Raw genomic sequence first — 14,776 nt, 5'->3', positions numbered from 1 at the left:
GGGTCTGGTGGTTAGAGCAGACGGGAGGGGGCCCGGACTCCTGGGTTCTCTCCCGGCGGGTGCGGGGAGTGGGGTCTGGTGGTTAGAGCAGACGGGAGGGGGCCCGGACTCCTGGGTTCTCTCCCGGTGGGTTCGGGGAGTGGGGTCTGGTGGTTAGAGCAGACGGGAGGGGGCCCGGACTCCTGGGTTCTCTCCCGGCAGGGGCGGGGAGTAGAGTGTGGTGGTTAGAGCAGACGGGGGGGGGCCCGGACTCCTGGGTTCTCTCCCGGCGGGTGCGGGGAGTGGGGTCTGGTGGTTAGAGCAGACGGGGGGGGGGCCCGGACTCCTGGGTTCTCTCCCGGCAGGGGCGGGGAGTAGAGTGTGGTGGTTAGAGCAGACGGGGGGGGGCCCGGACTCCTGGGTTCTCTCCCGGCAGGGGCGGGGAGTAGAGTGTGGTGGTTAGAGCAGACGGGGGGGGGCCCGGACTCCTGGGTTCTCTCCCGGCAGGGGCGGGGAGTAGAGTGTGGTGGTTAGAGCAGACGGGGGGGGGCCCAAACTCCTGGGTTCTCTCCCGGCGGGGGCGGGGCCGCGGGGCTGGCTCGGGGCTCACTAATCCTGTACCCATTAACCGGGGATCCGGGAAATGAGCCCTTGTTTGTGCAGCCCCGTGCGTGTCACGAAAACAAACAGACCCTGACCCTGGGGGCCGCAAGGCCAGACCCCCGCCCCTTCTCCCTCGGGAACGCTGCCAGCCCTGAGCAGAGGGGCGGGGGGGGCAAGAGCCCAGCCCTTTCGCCTGGAGAGGGAGGGGCCTGAGGCTGGGCCTGGCCCCACAGGGGAGGGTCCCCATAGGAGAGCAGCCGGGGCCAGGAGCAGGTGCGCGGGTCCCCCCCAGGAACCACCATGGCCCCCTCCCTCTGCGCTCTCCTCCTGCTCGCCCTCCACCCAGGTACGGGGGGGGGGGGTGCAGAGCCCACCAGGGATGGGGCGGGCGAGGGATGGGGAGGGAGTTTGAGGGGGGGTCGAACTCAGGGGGGGGGGTGGGACTGAAACATCCTCCCCGCACTCCTTCACTGGGCCTGTTTCTCGTTCCCCTTTTCCTGTCCCCCCATCCTGCTGCCCATCCCGCCCTCTCTCCTCCCGTCTTCTGCCTCCATCCCTCTTCCTGCCTTTTCCCCCTCTCGCAAGCCGCCTCGTTCTGTCTTTCTCTCATTCCCCTGTTCGTTCTGTTCTTTCTTTCTCTCCCCCCCTTACCAGTCTCTCCTTCCTTCTCTCTCTCTTTCGTTTTTTCTCATTCCCTTTTTCTTTCCTTCCCTCTGTCTCGTCTCTGTTCTTTTTTTCTCTCTCCCTTTTCCTCCAAATCTCTCTCTCTCCTCCCTTGGTCCCTGCGTGTTCCCCGTCTCCCCCAGGTGCCTGGGCGCAGCCCCCCGAGGAGGCAGCGCCCTCCTGTGGCCAGGACGTGGCCATCCGCAATGGCACATTCGCCCTGTCGGACGGGTACCGCCGGGGCAGCGTGCTCACCTACTCCTGCCCCCCGGGCTTCTACCCCTACCCCCTGGGCAGCCGCCTCTGCCAGGACAACGGGCGCTGGACCACGCTCCGTACCCCGAGAGGCTCCGTCTCCACCAAGCCGCTCTGCAGAGGTACGGGGTGCCCGGACACCGGGGTTCTCTGGAAGGGGAGTGGGGGCTGGCGTTTAGCGCGGGATGGGGTTGGGAGCCTATCCCCAGCTCTCGGAGGGGAGTGGGGTCGAGTGGGCTGGAGGGGTGGGGGGCCAGGAGCCAGGACTCCTGGGTTCTCTCCACTCAGGTTCCATTCTGGTTTCAGAGATCCGCTGCCCGGCGCAGCTGGCGTTTGAGAACGGCTCGTTCCAGCCGCGCCGGGCATCCTACCCCGTGGGCAGCGTCCTGACCTTCGAGTGCCTGGACGGGTACACGCTGCGGGGGCCAGCCCAGCGCATCTGCCAGGGGAACGGGCACTGGGATGGGGGCACCCCCGCCTGCGACGATGGAGGTGAGGACCCCCATATCCCCTGTATCCCCCAAGAACCCCCATGTCCCCAGGGGGCTCAGGGGTGGAGGTGGGTCCTGGGGGGTCGGAAACTGAGGGATTCAGGGGGCCGTTCTCACCTCTCTCTCCCCCCAGCTGAGCACTGCCCCAACCCCGGGGTGCCAGCGGGGACGACGAAGAGTGGCAGCCGGTACCGGCTGGGCGAGCGGGTCTCCTACCGCTGCCAGCCAGGGCTGTCTCTGGTGGGCTCTGCCCAGCGCATCTGCACGGAGGCCGGGGAGTGGTCGGGGGCCGAGCCCAGCTGCAGAGGTGAGTGATTCCCCGCCACCCCATCCCTTCCCTCCTCCCCTCCCCCCCATCCCTGGCCCAGGGCTCCCCCTTCTGGCCCTCTACCCCCTCCAGGTTCTCTCATCCCTGCAGCTCCTTCACCCCGCTCCGCAACTCCCCACCATCTGCCCAGGATCTCCCTCCCCTTCCCTCCTTGACCCTCTGTCTCCCCCACACCTCCGGCGCCGTGCTCCGTGCTGCCTGGCTAATGGGGGCCCCGCTTCCCCCCTGCCCGCACAGCCCCTTTCTCCTACGACCGGGTGGAGGACGTCGGGGCCGAGTTCGGAGCCTCCTTCTCCAACGTCTTGGGCTTGGCCAGCTCCTCGGCCTCCTCCAGCCTCAACACCTCCATCCTAAAGACACGTGAGTCTGCCTGGGAGTGTGGGGGGGGGCAGGCACTGGGGAGTCTGGGGGGGATTCTGAGGGGGTGGGGACCAGGGGGAGAGGGTGGTCTCTGCGGGGCGAAGAGGATGTGGCAGGGGTGGGAGCCCAAGAGATGGGGGTAACTCATGGGGTAGCAAGAGGCAGTGGGGGAGGAGGGAATTGAGGGAGTAGGGGTTGGTACTACGTGGTGTAAGGGAGGTGGTGCGCACGGGGGGGATCCCCCTCCCCAGGATGGTGCAAATAACCCCTCCCGGTTCCCCTGCCCAGCAACGTTCCTGGGCCGCAGGCTCATTCTTAGCGACGACAGCTTCCTTAACGTCTACCTGCTGGTGGACTCCTCGAAGAGTGTCAACAAAGAAAGCTTCCAGATCTTCAAGGAATGGGTGGAGAACATTGTGGACCGGGTGAGTCCGGGGTAGGGGTGGCAGCTCCGCTGTCAGGAACTATGTCCCAGCATTGGTTCTAAGCACCTCAACACCAGCCATGGCTGCTGCGGTTTTTCTAGGGGTCTCTACAATGGTTCTGGGCGCCTCAATGTCCATTGTGGATGCTGCAAGTTCTGGGTACTTGTATGTCAGCTCAAAGGTTCTTCACTGCCAGACATGGGTGACACAAGTTCTATGCACATGCCTGCTGGTTCTAGGTACGTCAACGCCAGCCATGGACGCTGCTTGTTCTCGGGGCTTGTGCGCAGGCGGTACATGCCGCAGGCCAGCCATGAATGCTACAGTCTCTAGATGCCTGCATGCCTGTTCTCAGTATCTCGGTGGTAGCCATGAGCACTGCAGATTGTAGCTTCTCACACATCAAATCTAGGTATTCCAGTGCCAACAATGAGTGCTACAAGTTGTAGGTGCCTCTCCCCCGTTCTAGGAATCTCACTGCCTTATATGGCTGCTGCAAGTTCCAGGTGCTCATAGGCTGAGTCTACCTACAGTGACAGCTTATGGGCATTGCAAGTTCTAGGTGCCGCCACCTTGGTTCTAGGTTATTCAATACCAGCCACATGTGCTGCAAATTCTAGGTGTCTCAGTTTTGGTTTTAAATGCCTCAGCACCTGCTCTGGGCCCCTCAGCACTGGGTCTAGGTCTCTCTCATTGCCAGAGCTCACTTTCCTGTTCTTTCTCATACGCTGTCCTCCTCTTCCTCTGTTTCCTGTTCCCTCCCTATCTCTCACCCGTTCCAGATTGCCAGCTTTGAAGTAGCGTCCAGCTTTGCTGTGATCTCCTACGCCACCAAACCCAAGAAAATTGTTGCCATTTATGATCCTGAAGCTGCTGAAGCAGATGAAGTTATCAAAAAGACAAAGACGGGGATGAATTTTCAAGGTTTTGCATGCTTCCTCTTCGTGTGGCCTCCCTAATGCATGGGGGTCTCGCGCTTTCAATACCACCCACGACCCGTATTAGGTGCCGCAGGACCCTGGGTATTACCTGGGTTCTAGATGCCTCAACACCTACCTTCAGACTGGGAGATGGATGCTGGTGGTCTCATCAAGCCAGTAATAAACCATCATTAGGGTTTCTAAAAATAATAGAATGTAATTTGCTAACTCAGAAAGCATTGCACCCACCATGAACTAACTCTATTATGGATCTTACTGTGACAGATAAAGAGGAATTGATCACTGGACTGGAAGTCAGTGGTTGCCTAGAGACCAGTGGTCATGACCTTGTTGCATTCAATATGAGCAAACAGAGACGGTCCCAGCCAGAAATATACATATTTAGTGCTTCAAGAGAACTAATTTCCCCAAACTAAGGAAATGCGAGTGGGACTGAGTGGGAGGAAATGTTAAGTTCTAGGTGCCTCAATACCAGCCCTTAATCTCACGAGAATTTTAGTTGCCTTAGCACTAGTCCTGGGCGCTGTTGGTTCTTGATGACTTAGCACCACGTGTGGGCACTATGCTTCTAGGCACCTCAACCCCATTATTGGTTCTAGACGCCTCAACACAAGTCCTGGGTATTCTAGGTTCCAGGAGCTTCAATAGCTGCATCTCCTTTAGGGCTCTAGATGCATCAACACCAGCAGAGCCAACCCATGCCTGCTGATGGGGGTGGGCAGAGCGAGGGCAGCTGGCTTCAGCAGTGTTACTGAGCAGGTTCAGTCCATGTGAGCATGCTCAGTCCAAGCGAAGCAGCAAATCTGTGGGGGAGGAAGGAACGTGCTCGCACATGCCCCCTCACGCATCACCTCTGAAATTGAGCTCTAGATTCCACTGCCTCTAGATAGATCTATTCCAGCTATTGTCATTACTGGTTCTAGGCTCCCCCACATGAGTTTCAGATGCTTCACTATATCCTGGGTTCTAGGTGCCTTAACACCAGTTCTAGGTATATGGGGTATTTTATCCTTTTGCAGATCATGGCAACGGGACTGGGACCAACATCCGAGCGGCGCTGCTGGAGGTGTATAACATGATCCTGTTCCAGAAGGAAACCTTCAACCGGGCGGGCAAGCCGGATGCGTGGAAGAAAATCCGGCATGCCATCATTGTGCTGACAGATGGTGAGGAGCAACTGTTCCATTCTTTGGGGGCCAGGGAAAGGGTTATCTGACCCCACCTTCAGTGGGTGTAGGTCAAGCTTCCCAACTGCATAGCCCATTGTCAATGTGCCCCTGTCTTGGGGGAAGGGAATGGGTCATATCTCCTAACCCATAGGATGTTGTTTCAGGCAAATACAACATGGGAGGATCTCCCAAGGATGCGGTTGTCAAGATAGAAGATGTCCTAGAGATCAAGCCAGACAGGAAAGACTACCTAGGTGAGTCTGCCAACACACTTGGGTCCATTCCACATGCCAGTGATGGTTGCAGTCCTTCACTGATGTGATCTACCTGTTCTAGGTGTCTCCATGCCGGTTCTAGGTGCTTCATTACTTGGCTGTGGCTACAGTTCCAGGATCTTGGCACTTCCAATTCTAGATTTGTCAATATCTTCCTTGGCGCTGCAATACCAGGATCTGGTGCTTCAGCACCCATCCTAAGCAGCTCAGTAGCTTACCACCAAGTTATTTGTACTGCTGGTTCTAGGTACCACTACATTTGTTCTATTTTCCTGAGACCAGACCTGGTTATGAAATGAGTTTTCTTCCCACAAAAAAGTTTTGATGAAAGCAACAAAGGCTTTTATTAAGAATTTTTTTCAGGCGTTTCTGGGTGTTTTTCAAATTTTGCCATTTTTTTTCAGTTTTAACTGAAAATAGATAGTGCCTGCTGAAAATTTTTGCCCAAAAAGGTCATTTTTCTTTGTTCAGGGGGAGGGACGTTCCACACTTAAACTTTTGAGTTGCTCAATTTGCTACCAAGTTTTCTGTTTTCTTGATTCTAGGTGCCAGTTATAGGTATGAATAATAATAATTCAATTTTATTTATATGCTACAATGTCCAAATTCCTCTGTGCACCCTATTCCTCACTACCCAATTCCTTCTACTGTGGGTTCTACGTACCTCAACACTGGTTCTAGGCATTATTAGGTCCTAGATGGTCCTAGGTCCTTGGTTTGTCAGAAGCTGGGAATGAGCAACAAGGGATGGCTCACTTGATGATTACCAGTTCTGTTCATTCCCTTTGAAGCACCTGGCATTGGGCACTGTCAGAAGACCAGATACTGGGCTAGCTGGACCTTTGGTCTGACCAAGTATGGCCTTTCTTATGCCCTAGTAATAAGTTTTAGGCACTGTGCCAATTCTAGGCACCACAGTACCCATCCTAGTGCCTTGCTGCTGGGCTATTTACACTGTTTGTTCTAGGTGCCTCAACACCATTTCTAAGCACGGCTGGGTTCCAAAATGCCCTAATAACTGGTTCTGGGCACACTGCTGGTTGTAGACGCCACACGACCAGGGACAGGGCTCTCCAGTGACTTTCCATCCTCAACACCAGCTCCAAACCCTTCCGATTCTCGCTGCCCTCATGCAGTTCCTTGACTTGCCTCCTAGATGTCTATGCCTTTGGGATTGGGACGCTGGAGGTGGACTGGGATGGCCTTAATGAGATCGCTTCTAAGAAGGAAGGGGAGAGGCACGCCTTCAAGATGGACTCAAGCCAGGATCTCAAGGCTGCGTTCGAGGATGTCCTGGGTACGTAGGGGCCAACCCATGCGACGGGTGCAGCGTCCCCCAGTCACAGCGAGGGGGCCTCGTCTTTGCAGGCTGTCTAGTCAAGCTGCCAAGGAGGAGGACTGGGGTGTCATGTCTCCCTGTTTGGAACTGGGTGGGGGCGTCTCTCCCAGAGGGGAACCAAGCCGGGGCGGGGGGGTCTCTTCCCATGGGGCACCAGTCTGAGGGAGCAGGGGCTCTGCTGGGACTATGGGGCCATGTGGGCTTGGGGATCTTCCAGGACAGTGACCCTAGGATGTGGAGGACACACAGAGGGATGTGGCAAGCAGTGACCCCGAGGACTAACCCTCTTCCCCCGACATGGCATAGACCCAAAAAACATCCACGATCTCTGCGGGCTAGGAAACGATTCGCTGAGTGCCACGTCCCAGCAGCGGAACCCCTGGCACGTTGTCATCAAGGTGGGTCTGTCTGCTGAGCCCTCTTCGGGGGACCGCTGTCCCGTTCCCTCCCTCCCTGGGGCTGGGACCGCTGTCCCGGACACCTGGGTCCCGTTCCCTCCTTCCCTCCCTGCGGGCTGGGACCGCTGTCCTGTTGTGGAGTCCCCAGGCGAGGCTCTGGAACTCCTTCCTACGAAGCCGGGCAGGACTCTGAGGAAGTCCCCTCTCTGGGAGCAGCCTGTCTGCAGGACACACAGCTCACCCGGCTTCCACCTTCCTGGGTCTGACCTCGGAGCATTCAGCCTCCTCTGCCCCTCCGTGCGCTTCCCACAGCGAGTCCCCCCAGGCGGGGTCCTGGGGAAGCCAGAGGGTCCTGCCCCCCAACTCCGCAGTCAGACGTGACTCTCAGCCAGCCAGTAAAACAGAGGGTTTATTAGACGACAGGAACATGGTCTAACACAGAGCTTGCAGGTGCAGAGAACAGGACCCCTCAGCTGGGTCCATTTTGGGGGCAGTGAGCCAGACAACCACGTCTGCACTTCACTCCATGTCCCAGCCAGCCCCAAACTGAAACTCCCTCCAGCCCAGCCCTGCTCTGGGCTTTGTCCCTTTCCTGGGCCAGGAGGTCACCTGATCCCTTTGTTCTCCAACCCTTCAGCTCTCGCCTTGCAGGGGGGAAGGACCCAGGCCATCAGTTGCCAGGAAACAGGGTGTTGGCCATTTATGTCCCCTGGCCCTTTGCTCTGCAACAATGACACCCCCTTATCCCACCCCCTAGAGACTTAAGAGATGCCTAGGGGAAACTGAGGCACCCCTACAGCATTCAGAGGAAACATTAAGAACAGTCCCACTTTGTCACACCTGTTCCCTCCCTCCCCGAGGGCTGGGACCACTGTCCCAGACACCTGGGTCCCGTTCCCTCCCTCCCTGCAGGCTGGGACTGCTGTCCTGGATGCCTGGGTCCTTTTTCCTCCCTCCCCGGGGGCTGTGAGCACTGCTGGTCCCCCTAGCAGTGTTGGGAGAGGAGGCATTCCTCCCACAGCCCCTCCCTGCATTGGCCCCTCTCCCTGTCCGTAGGGGACGACAGGCGCGTCGTGCCGGGGGTCCCTGGTTTCTGACTCGTGGGTCCTGACGGCCGCACACTGCTTCAACCAGGTGACAGACACGTCCCTCTGGAGGGTAAAAGTGGGTAAGGGACCCTGCACAGCACTCGGCCCTTGGAACCCAGGAGTCCTGGCTCCCAGCCCTCCTCTCTAACCCACCTGGCCCCACTCCGCTCCCAGAGCTGGGAGAGAATCCAGGCGTCCTGGCTCCCAGCGCTCTAACCACTAGCCTCTTTCCCGGCACGCGCCCGCTGGCAGAGTCGCCTCCGGCACGGGTCTCCCCTTGGCCCTTTTCCCCCTGTCCCGCAGCACGCAACCTTTTCTCAGCTCTGACCCGAGCGCTTCGTTCCCCTCGCCGCGCCCCCGCCCGGCCCCTGGGCAATGGCTTGTGAAAGCCCAGCCTGGCGCCTCGGCTCGCCCAGGTCCCGCTGACGGGCAGGAGAACGGCCTCATGGGCCGACAAGGGGAATGAACAGAGCAGGGCAATGAGCGAGTGAGCCGTCCTGCCGGCCAGTCCCAGCCTCTGGCAGTCCGAGGGCTGGGAACTTGGGCCACGGGGCGGCGTCCCTGCCCATCCCGGCTCGTAGCCACCCACAGACCCATCCTCCAGGAGCTTTGGCCTTACAGCACCCTCCAGCAGTGAGTTCCACAGGTTGTTGGCATGCTGGGCGACGCCTTGTGTGGATTTGGAGCCCGCTGCCTGGTCACTTCTTCGCCTGCCCCCTGGTTCCGGCGTTCCGGGAAGGGGTGAATAACGCTCCCCTGGTCCCACTCTCCAGCCGGCCCGGTTCACAGCCCCTCAGTCATCTCTTTCCCAAGCTGAACGGGCCCAGGTGCACGGACCAGCCCCTGAATCAGTTCTGTTCCCTTCTCTGCCCCCTTCGCTTTCCTGAGGGGGCGCCCGGAGCTGTGGGCAGGGTCCGGGGGGGCGGCTGGCGGCAGCTGTTTGGACTCGTGGCCGAGTCAGACCCACCCCACGTACCCCGACGCACTCCCTGTTGCGGGCACCGTCCCCCCAGGGCCCCAGGAGACCAGGCAGGGGGGAAGTCCCTGGGTACAGACTCGAACCCAGCCCCCAGTCTGCTGCCAGCCCCATGTCCCGAGGAGGAGCGTCCAGGGTGGGGGCCCGTCCCCGGGCTGTGAGGGGCGGCCGTGGGGCTGGGCCAGGGCTGAGGCTGTGTCTCGGGGCAGGGACGGTGGAGATCCCCATCCAGAGCAGGATCGATCACCCGAGCTACAACGTCACGGCCAAGGCCGGCCAGGGCATCCCAGAATACTACGACTACGACGTGTCCCTGATCAGACTGCAGAAGGCCGTGCAGTTCTCGGGGCAGGTCAGGTGAGCGCCCCCTCCTGGGGAGAGAGGGCGGGGAGCGGAGCCGGGGCCGGGGCCCTCTAGGGGGCGCCGGCTCCCATCTGCCCCCCAGGGCAGGGACTGGCTGGCTCAGGGGGGCGGGGAATGGGGCAGGGGTCTGTCCCCTCTAGGGGGCGCCGGTCCTGATCTGGCCCCAGCTCAGCGCCCGTCTCTCTCCTCCCCAGACCCATCTGCCTGCCCTGCACGAAGCGAGCGAACCGAGCTCTGAAGATGCCCCAGGGGACGACGTGCAAGGATCACGGTGCGTGCGACGTCCCAGGGGCCACGCCCGCCCCTTGCTGGGGGGCACACGATCGCCCCGTGCGTCCCTCGAGGCTGGCGGACCAGGGAGCGTCTCGCGGCACCGGGCTCCGCGGGCAGGGGCAGGAGGGCGTGGGGGGCGCCGCTCCAGGCTGTGGGCAGAGGCGGCCGGCTCGGGGGGCAGGGCTGAGGGCGTGGGGGGGCCCCTGCTGCCCTTCCAGGGAACCCAGGCGTCCTGCCCTGACCTGGCTGTCTGCCCTGCAGAGCTGGAGCTGCTGGGCCTGGAGCGGGTCCCCGCCCACTTCGTCTCCCTGAGCAGCGAGAGGTTAAACGTGCAAATCAAGACCAACAAGTCGGTAGGTGGGTCCCTCTGCCCCCCCCAGGGTTCCTGCCCCATCTGGGGGGGATTTGCAGCAGGGGAGAAACTGGGGGGGCTGACGGGGTGTCCCCCCCACCCCGATCTCTGCTGAGCTGTCTCTCACACAGTCTCTCTCGCACACCGCCACACACGGTCTCCCTCGCACCCCCCCCACCACACACACCCTGGTCTCCCTTACACACATCCTGACACACACACACACTTGTCACTCTCGGCGCGGTGACCTCCCCCGGGGAGACCAGGCCGCAGGCTGCGGGGGTTGTGCTGGGCCGAGCCCGGGCCGGAGGGTTGGGCTGCTCCGTGCGATCGGCGTCCGTCCCTCGGCAGCCCGGCTCGGTCTGTGCGGGGCGAGCTCGGCCCCGGCCCGGCTGCCGCAGTGATCCCCGGCCAGCCCCTGCCGGAGCGTCAGCCGGGCCGGGGCTCACCGGAGCCGCGCGGGTCTCACCACGGCAGCCGCACGCAGAACCGCGGACACGGGGCCGGCCCGCCCGCTCATTCTCACACAAGATTTTTAGGCGTCAGCAAAATGCCATCAAATCTGAACGAACCAGAGCGCGGTTCCCAGGCGGGCCAAAGAGCGAGGCTGGAGGTCAACAGCAGCGCGTCCCACACATGCGAGCGGGCGGCAGAAACCTGACGTCCTCGGACAAATCCGTCCCCCGCGCCGTGCCGGAGAAACCCCGACGTCCTCGGACAGACCCGTCCCCCGGGCCCCGCCGGAGAAACCCCGACGTCCTCGGACAGACCCGTCCCCCGGGCCCCGCCGGAGAAACCCCGACGTCCTCGGACAGACCCGTCCCCCGGGCCCCGCCGGAGAAACCCCGACGTCCTCGGACAGATCCGTCGTCCCCCGCGCCCCGCCGGAGAAACCCCGACGTCCTCGGACAGACCCGTCGTCCCCCGCGCCCCGCCGGAGAAACCCCGACGTCCTCGGACAGACCCGTCGTCCCCCGCGCCCCGCCGGAGAAACCCCGACGTCCTCGGACAGACCCGTCGTCCCCCGCGCCCCGCCGGAGAAACCCCGACGTCCTCGGACAGACCCGTCGTCCCCCGCGCCCCGCCGGAGAAACCCCGACGTCCTCGGACAGACCCGTCGTCCCCCGCGCCCCGCCGGAGAAACCCCGACGTCCTCGGACAGACCCGTCGTCCCCCGCGCCCCGCCGGAGAAACCCCGACGTCCTCGGACAGACCCGTCGTCCCCCGCGCCCCGCCGGAGAAACCCCGACGTCCTCGGACAGACCCGTCGTCCCCCGCGCCCCGCCGGAGAAACCCCGACGTCCTCGGACAGACCCGTCGTCCCCCGCGCCCCGCCGGAGAAACCCCGACGTCCTCGGACAGACCCGTCGTCCCCCGCGCCGGAGAGCCCCCTGAATCGCGCCCGGCACGGAGCAGCAGAGAGGGGTTTAGGGGGGTGAAGAGGACGGGCTGACCGGAGGCGGGTAACGGCAGCTACAGGACGTGGCTTAGAAACCGATTTGATCCCGTTGTTGAGCTCCAGAAGCCGGGCAGGGGAGTCGGGCCGCAGCAGCTCCCCGCCGGTCTCACCGTGCGCTGGGCCGTTCGTGGGGGGCAGGGGATCTCCTCTTTCCCCAGCACCAAGACCCCCGGCTCCGGCCAGCTAATTCCTGAATTGTCCACAAAACACCTCACGGCTTCGGAGCCCCTCGAATCACGGTTACGAGCTGGGAGAGAACCCAGGAGTCCCGGACCCCCCCCCCCGCCCGAGCTGGGAGAGAACCCAGGAGTCCTGGCGCCCAGCTAAGCCCTGGTTCTCGCCCCCAGCGCCCTTCGTGCATTGCGGGTGCCATCCAGCGTGACATGATCTACGCCAACGTGTCACACGTGTCCCAGGTGGTGACCGACCGGTTCCTCTGCTCCGGGCAGGAGGCCAGCGGCGGCTCAGAGGAGGCCTCTACCTGCAAAGGTGACATGGGACCTGTCCCCTCTGGGGGGCGCCGGCTCCCCCCGGCCCCAGGGCAGGGACTGGCTGGCTCAGGGGGGCGGGGAATGGGGCAGGGGCCTGTCCCCTCTAGGGGGCGCCGGCTCCCCCCGGCCCCAGGGCAGGGACTGGCTGGCTCAGGGGGGCGGGGAATGGGGCACGGGCCTGTCCCCTCTGGGGGGCGCCGGCTCCCCCAGGGCAGGGACTGGCTGGCTCAGGGGGGCGGGGAATGGGGCAGGGGCCTGTCCCCTCTAGGGGGCGCCGGCTCCCCCCGGCCCCAGGGCAGGGACTGGCTGGCTCAGGGGGGCGGGGAATGGGGCACGGGCCTGTCCCCTCTGGGGGGCGCCGGCTCCCCCAGGGCAGGGACTGGCTGGCTCAGGGGGGCGGGGAATGGGGCAGGGGCCTGTCCCCTCTAGGGGGCGCCGGCTCCCCCCGGCCCCAGGGCAGGGACTGGCTGGCTCAGGGGGGCGGGGAATGGGGCACGGGCCTGTCCCCTCTGGGGGGCGCCGGCTCCCCCCGGCCCCAGGGCAGGGACTGGCTGGCTCAGGGGGGCGGGGAATGGGGCAGGGGCCTGTCCCCTCTGGGGGGCGCCGGCTCCCCCCGGCCCCAGGGCAGGGACTGGCTGGCTCAGGGGGGCGGGGAATGGGGCAGGGGCCTGTCCCCTCTGGGGGGCGCCGGCTCCCCCCGGCCCCAGGGCAGGGACTGGCTGGCTCAGGGGGGCGGGGAATGGGGCAGGGGCCTGTCCCCTCTGGGGGGCGCCGGCTCCCCCCGGCCCCAGGGCAGGGAGTGGCTGGCTCAGGGGGGCGGGGAACGGGGCAGGGGCCTGTCCACTCTGGGGGGCGCCGGCTTCCTCCGGCCCCAGGGCAGGGCCTGGTGGGCTCAGGGGGCAGGGAACAGGGTCTGTCCCCTGTGGGTCTGAGTTCTGGTTTCCCCCACAGGTGAATCTGGCGGGGGGTTGTTCCTGGAGAAGAAGAAGAGGTATTTCCAGGTTGGTAAGCCCCTCCCCCTGGCTTTCTTGCCCGGACGCCTGGGTCCCATCCTCTCTGCCCCCGGGGCTGGGAGCTGTGCAGGTGGGGGGAGTTGTCCCAGATGCCTGGGTCCCATCCCCGTGTCTGTCTCCCCAGGTGGGCGTGGTGAGCTGGGGCACCTACAACCCGTGCCTGCTGAGGCCGAAGAAGAACGAGGAGGTGACCAGGAGGCTACCCCCCCGGGGCCACGTCCCCCGCGACTTCTACGTCAGCCTCTTCAGGGTGCAGGACTGGCTGCTCCGGCACCTGGGGGGCAAGGACAGAGAGACCTTTATCCCCTAGCGGGGACCCCCCGCTGCCCCCCACGGCCTGCGCCTGCCCCCACAATAACAGAGTGTTTGCTAACTGGGGTCTCTGTCTGGTTTGTGCCCCCCGCCTTTTTCCTGCCCCGGCCTCCAGCGCTGCGAGCTTCCCTATGGCAGTGCCCCCGGCCGCACATCCCCCCAGCGCTGCGAGCTTCCCCATGGCAGTGCCCCCGGCCGCACATCCCCCCAGCACTGCGAGCTTCCCCATGGCAGTGCCCTCAGCTGGGCATCTCCCAGCGTTGTGAATTTCCACATGGCAGTACCCCTGGCTGTGTACCCTAGGGCTGTGAACTTCCCCACAGCAGTGCCCCCAGCCGTGCTCCTGTGACGAAGTGGGAATGTTTTAATGTTTTCTCTGAATACTGTGTGGGTGCCTCAGTTTCCCCTAGGCATTTCCTAAGTCTCTAGGTGGTGCGACAAGGGGGTGGGATGGTGTCTGCACCGAGACTGGCCGACACCCCGTCTCCTGGCCGCTGATGGCCTGGGCCCCTCCCCGGCAAGGTGCCAGCTGAAGGGGCTGGAGAACGGAGAGATCAGGTGGCCTCCTGGCCCGGGAAAGACAAAGGCCGGAGGAGGGGGGGAGAGTTTCAGTGTGGAGCTGGCTGGGGAAACGCGGGGGGGGGGGCGGCTGCAGGGGAAAGCCCGGGGCTGGGGGGGGAAGGCCCGGGGCTGGGGGGGGAAGGCCCAGCACCGGGGTCCAGGCTCCCCCCCAACATGGACCCGGCTGAGGGGTCCTGTTCTCTGCACCTGGACCATGTTCCTGTCGTCTAATAAACCTTCTGTTTCGCCGGCTGGATGAGAGTCCTGGGGAATCGCAGGAAATGGGGGGTGCAGGGCCCTGACTCCCCCACCCTCTGTGACAGCACCCTAGGGCTGTGAGCTTCCGCACAGCAGTGCCTCTTGCCAGGCAACCCAGGTTTGTGAGCTTCCCCATGGCAGTGCCCCTGATTGGGCACCCCAGCACTGTGAGCTTCCTCACAGCAGTGCCCCTGGCCAGGGCTGCGAGCTTCCCCCTGGCAGTGCCCCCAGTCGGGCACCCCCCCCAGTGCTGTGAGCTTCTCCACAGCAGTGCCCTCTTATCTCATTCCCTTCTCCAGGGGTCTGACTCCCCTCCCCAGGCAGGCAGGCCCAGGACAGGGGTGAACGGGTGGTTCTCAGCCAGACTGGGGGCAGGGAGTGGAAGGGGGAGGGCGCTGGGGGCC

At 63.3% G+C, this 14,776-nt stretch overlaps 1 protein-coding gene across 1 annotated transcript; it reads left to right on the top strand.

Moving 5' to 3' along the window:
- The first annotated feature begins 538 nt into the window (after positions 1 to 538).
- Positions 539 to 13,614, top strand: C2 (complement C2). Its single transcript, XM_073326942.1, has 18 exons — positions 539 to 928; positions 1,389 to 1,622; positions 1,807 to 1,992; positions 2,125 to 2,298; positions 2,557 to 2,679; positions 2,968 to 3,104; positions 3,887 to 4,028; positions 5,065 to 5,211; positions 5,379 to 5,468; positions 6,646 to 6,786; positions 7,135 to 7,226; positions 8,283 to 8,394; positions 9,500 to 9,647; positions 9,848 to 9,924; positions 10,188 to 10,279; positions 12,085 to 12,226; positions 13,180 to 13,229; positions 13,366 to 13,614. The coding sequence occupies exons 1-18, from the start codon at positions 883 to 885 to the stop codon at positions 13,549 to 13,551; spliced, it is 2,319 nt and encodes a 772-aa protein (XP_073183043.1). The 5' UTR covers positions 539 to 882; the 3' UTR covers positions 13,552 to 13,614.
- Positions 13,615 to 14,776: the final 1,162 nt, after the last annotated feature.

Source organism: Lepidochelys kempii, unplaced genomic scaffold, assembly GCF_965140265.1.
Source record: "Lepidochelys kempii isolate rLepKem1 unplaced genomic scaffold, rLepKem1.hap2 scaffold_182, whole genome shotgun sequence".
Classification (NCBI taxonomy): Eukaryota; Metazoa; Chordata; order Testudines; family Cheloniidae; genus Lepidochelys; species Lepidochelys kempii.
This window is presented reverse-complemented; position numbering and strand designations above follow the sequence as displayed.